The sequence below is a fragment of the Oncorhynchus keta genome, unplaced genomic scaffold (genome assembly GCF_023373465.1).
Source record: "Oncorhynchus keta strain PuntledgeMale-10-30-2019 unplaced genomic scaffold, Oket_V2 Un_contig_17349_pilon_pilon, whole genome shotgun sequence".
Lineage (NCBI taxonomy): Eukaryota > Metazoa > Chordata > Actinopteri > Salmoniformes > Salmonidae > Oncorhynchus > Oncorhynchus keta.
In genome coordinates, this window is record NW_026280401.1 from 107501 (window position 1) to 113008 (window position 5508).

Sequence of the window (5508 nt, forward strand, 5' to 3'; positions counted from 1 at the left end):
ATCATCACCACCACCACCATCACCACCATCACCACCATCATCATCACCACCATCATCATCACCACCACCATCATCACCACCACCATCATCATCACCACCACCACCATCATCATCACCACCACCACCATCACCACCATCACCACCATCATCATCACCACCACCATCATCACCACCACCATCATCATCACCATCACCACCATCATCATCATCACCATCACCACCATCATCATCACCACCATCATCATCACCACCACCACCATCACCACCATCACCACCATCATCATCACCACCACCATCATCACCACCACCATCATCACCACCACCACCATCATCATCACCACCATCATCATCACCACCACCATCATCATCACCACCACCACCATCATCATCACCACCACCACCATCACCATCATCACCACCATCATCATCACCACCACCATCACCACCATCATCATCACCACCATCACCATCATCACCATCATCATCACCACCACCATCACCACCATCATCATCACCACCATCATCATCACCACCATCATCATCACCACCACCACCATCATCACCACCATCATCATCATCACCATCACCATCATCAATTATCACCATCATCACATTTACATTTAAGTGGCATGGTACATTTAACTTTACATTTAAGTCATTTAGCAGACGCTCTTATCCAGAGCGACTTACAAATTGGTGCATTCACCTTATGACATCCAGTGGAACAGCCACTTTACAATAGTGCATCTAAATCTTTTAGGGGTGAGAAGGATTACTTTATCCTATCCTAGGTATTCCTTGAAGAGGTGGGGTTTGAGGTGTCTCCGGAAGGTGGTGATTGACTCCGCTGTCCTGGCGTCGTGAGGGAGTTTGTTCCACCATTGGGGGCCAGAGCAGCGAACAGTTTTGACTGGGCTGAGCGGGAACTGTACTTCCTCAGTGGTAGGGAGGCGAGCAGGCCAGAGGTGGATGAACGCAGTGCCCTTGTTTGGGTGTAGGGCCTGATCAGAGCCTGAGGTACTGAGGTGCCGTTCCCCTCACAGCTCCGTAGGCAAGCACCATGGTCTTGTAGCGGATGCGAGCTTCAACTGGAAGCCAGTGGGAGAGAGCGGAGGAGCGGGGTGACGGAGAGAACTTGGGAAGGTTGAACACCAGACGGGCTGCGGCGTTCTCTGGATGAGTTGTAGGGTTTAATGGCACAGGCAGGGAGCCCAGCCAACAGCGAGTTGCAGTAATCAAGACGGGAGATGACAAGTGCCTGGATTAGGACCTGCGCCGCTTCCTGTGTGAGTCAGGTCGTACTCTGCGGATGTTGTAGAGCATGAACCTACAGGAACTGGACACCGCCTTGATGTTAGTTGAGAACGACAGGGTGTTGTCCAGGATCACGCCAAGGTTCTTAGCGCTCTGGGAGGAGGACACAATGGAGTTGTCAACCGTGATGGCGAGATCATGGAACGGGCAGTCCTTCCCCGGGAGGAAGAGGAGCTCCGTCTTGCTGAGGTTCAGCTTGAGGTGGTGATCCGTCATCCACACTGATATGTCTGCCAGACATGCAGAGATGCGATTCGCCACCTGGTCATCAGAAGGGGGAAAGGAGAAGATTAATTGTGTGTCGTCCATCATCACCACCATCACCATCACCACCATCACCATCACCATCACCACCACCACCACCACCATCACCATCATCACCACCACCATCACCATCACCATCACCATCACCACCATCATCATCACCACCATCACCATCACCATCATCACCATCACCACCATCACCATCACCACCACCATCACCATCACCATCACCACCATCATCACCACCATCACCACCATCACCACCATCACCCCATGTTTTACATTGTACATCTGAAGGTGTGTGTCTGTCTGTGTGTTTGTGTGAGCGTTTCTTAGTCTATGTGTGTGTGTGTGTGTGTGTGTGTGTGTGTGTGTGTGTGTGTGTGTGTGTGTGTGTGTGTGTGTGTGTGTGTGTGTGTGTATTTATGCGTATTTAGTGTGTTGTTGTGTTAGTGTGTCCCTGTTCAACCGTTGTCTCTTTGTCTCTTTGTGTGTGTGTGTCTGTAGGATCAAGTTGCCCCTAGACACTGATCTCAGCTCAGTTTAGTCCTCGTGGTTACCACTATATGGCCAAGCTGCAAACTAGTTGCCCCTAGACACTGATCTCAGCTCAGTTTAGTCCTAGTGGTTACCACTATATGGCCAAGCTGCAAACTCTAAATTGGCTATATCTTAAAATTGTATGAACATAGAATGTATATTTTAGTTATTTGGTCTTAATTTAGGTTAGGGGTTAGCATACGGTTAGCATTGTTGTTAAGTGTAGATTTAAAATCTGATTTTAATTGATACTCCCATCCCGGATCCGGGAGCGTAATCATCGACTGACACTAACTAGCATAACGCAACGGACATAAATATTACAAGAAAATATTCCTATTTATGAAAATGACAAGTGAAATATTTTGAGACACAGCTTAGCCTTTTGTTAATCACCCTGTCATCTCAGATTTTCAAAATATGCTTTACAGCCAAAGCAAGACAAGCATTTGTGTAAGTTAATCGATAGCCTAGCATAGCATTATGTCCAGCTAGCAGCAGGTAACTTGGTCACGAAAATCAGAAAAGCAATCAAATCGTTTAGCTTTGATGAACTTCAAATGTTTTCACTCACGAGACTCCCAGTTAGATAGCCAATGTTCATTTTTTCCCAAAATATTATTTTTGTCGGCGAAATAGCTCCGTTTGTTCTTCACGTTTGGCTGAGAAATCGATCGGAAATTCCGGTCACGAAAACGCCGAAAAATATTCCAAATTAGCTCTATAATATCGACAGAAACATGGCAAACGTTGTTTATAATCAATCCTCAAGGTGTTTTTCAAATATCTATTCGATAATATATCCACCGGGACAGTTGGTTTTTCAGTAGGACCGATTGGAAATATGGCTACCTCTGTATTTTACGCGAGAATCACTCTGAGAGCCATCAGGTGACCACTTACACATTGTAGCCGCTTACGGGTATTCTTCAACATAAATGCATAAAACTATGTCACAATGCTGTAGACACCTTGGGGAATACGTAGCAAAAAGTAATCTGGTTGATAGCCCATTCACTGCTCAATAGGGACGCATTGGAACGCAGGGCTTTCAAAAGATGAGTCACTTCCGGATTGATTTTTCTCAGGCTTCCGCCTGCAACATCAGTTCTGTTTATACTCACAGACAATATTTTTACAGTTTTGGAAACTTTAGAGTGTTTTCTATCCTAAGCTGTCAATTATATATATATTCTAGCATCTGGTCCTGAGAAATAGGCCGTTTTACTATGGGTACATTATTTTTCCAAAAATGAAAATATTGCCCCCTAGCCACAACAGGTTTTAAGGAGATAAATTGTAGAAAATGACGAGGGAATCCGGGTGGCACAGTGGTTAAGGGCGCTGTACTGCAGCACCAGCTGTGCCACCAGAGACTCTGGGTTTGCACCCAGGCTTTGTCGAGGCCGACCGGGAGGTCCGCGATGCACAATTGGCCTAGCCTAGGTTCTGATTTTGCAGCTTAGCCAGAAAGTGACAACCTTGCGTGAGGCTAAACCTGATTGTACATCTGTGTCTACGGCCAACGGTTACCAGGAGCGTCGTGTTACCTCTAACCCATTTTGACTCCGCCCCCTCCAGCCTGAGAACCTCCTATTGGCCAGTAAGCTGAAGGGGGCGGCGGTTAAGCTAGCTGACTTTGGGCTCGCCATCGAGGTGCAGGGCGACCAACAGGCATGGTTTGGTGAGTACCGTGGGAGTGGCTTCTCTCTTATGGGACGGGGACAGAAAATGTGTTTTTTTCACACTACTGAGCTGAAACAAGCCGAGCTGAACTAGCCTGATTACACATCCACTGTAGTTTTCTGTGAGTACTGTGAGTACTGTGAGTACTGTGAGTACTGTGAGTGCTGTGAGTACTGTGAGTGCTGTGAGTGCTGTGAGTACTGTGAGTGCTGTGAGTGCTGTGAGTGCTGTGAGTACTGTGAGTACTGTGAGTGCTGTGAGTACTGTGAGTGCTGTGAGTGCTGTGAGTACTGTGAGTGCTGTGAGTGCTGTGAGTACTGTGAGTGCTGTGAGTGAAAGGCTAATGGGAAAATGAATAATGCCAAGCCAGCACAGTGTGGTTCGGGTCGGGTCGGGTCTGCACACTAGTGTATTAGAGGACACACAGACCCTGAGGGGATCCCGGGTGGCACAGTGGTTAAGGGCGCTGTTGTGGCCCAATTGTGGCCTAGAATTGACCCCTAGCCTCTTACCACTTTTGAATTGTCAGGGCGGTAGTTAGCCTAAAAGAAAGGTCACTCAAATCAATCAATCAAACTATTGATACACTCATCCATTTATTCTCCCTCCCTCCCTCCCTCCCCTCCCTCCCTCCCTCCCTCCCTCCCTCCTCCCTCCCTCCCTCCCTCCCTCCCTCCCTCCCTCCCTCCCTCCCTCCCTCCCTCCCTCTCCTCCCCCTCCCTCCCTCCCCCTCCCTCCCTCCCTCCCCTCCCTCCCTCCCCTACAGGTTTTGCTGGTACACCAGGCTACCTGTCTCCAGAGGTTCTGAGAAAAGACCCATATGGGAAGCCTGTGGACATGTGGGCCTGTGGTAAACAAACAACCTTTAATCTCTAACCTTTGACCTTTAGAACTAAACTAAATAACATACCTCTTATATGTGATTGTTCCAAATCATTGTTCCCTGCTGAAAGTTGGCTCAATTCCATTCCAATTCAGGGAAGTGAAATTTCAAAAAGGGGTCAGTTTGGGGTCAAGACTGTGTTGTGTCTTCCTGCCAGGGGTGATCCTGTACATCCTATTGGTCGGTTATCCTCCCTTCTGGGACGAGGACCAACACAGACTGTACCAGCAGATCAAGGCTGGGGCCTATGATGTGAGAACTACCAACCTCTATCTATCTCTCTGTCTGCCTGACCTCTACGACAGGAGAATCTCTCTCTGTCTGTCTGACTCCTCTCTACGATGGAGAACTACCAACCCTATCTCTCTGTCTGTCTGACTCTCTCCTCTACGATGGGAGAACTACCAACCTCTATCTCTCTGTCTGTCTGACTCTCCTCCTCTACGATGGGAGAACTACCAACCTCTATCTCTGTCTGACTGACTCTCCTCTCTACGATGGGAGAACTACCAACCTCTATCTCTCTGTCTGTCTGACTCTCTCCTCTCTATGATGGGAGAACTACCAACCTCTATCTCTCTGTCTGACTCTCTCCTCTCTATGATGGGAGAACTACCAACCTCTATCTCTCTGTCTGACTGACTCTCTCCTCTCTACGATGGGAGAACTACCAACCTCTATCTCTCTGTCTGTCTGACTCTCTCCTCTCTACGACAGGAGAAGTACCAACCTCTATCTCTCTGTCTGTCTGACTCTCTCCTCTCTACGATGGGAGAACTACCAACCTCTATCTATCTCTCTGTCTGACTCTCTCCTCTCTA

The 5508-nt window shown here is 48.1% G+C and overlaps 1 protein-coding gene across 1 annotated transcript in view; it reads left to right on the forward strand.

The window, feature by feature from the left end:
* LOC127919662 (calcium/calmodulin-dependent protein kinase type II delta 2 chain-like) overlaps positions 1-5065 on the forward strand; it is a 58637-nt gene extending 53572 nt beyond the window's left edge. Inside the window, exons 7-9 of the mRNA XM_052503409.1 lie at positions 3700-3802; positions 4571-4654; positions 4845-5065. Of these exons, the coding sequence (XP_052359369.1) occupies positions 3700-3802; positions 4571-4654; positions 4845-5065 (408 nt within the window). The remainder of the gene's footprint in view (positions 1-3699; positions 3803-4570; positions 4655-4844) is intronic.
* Positions 5066-5508: the final 443 nt, after the last annotated feature.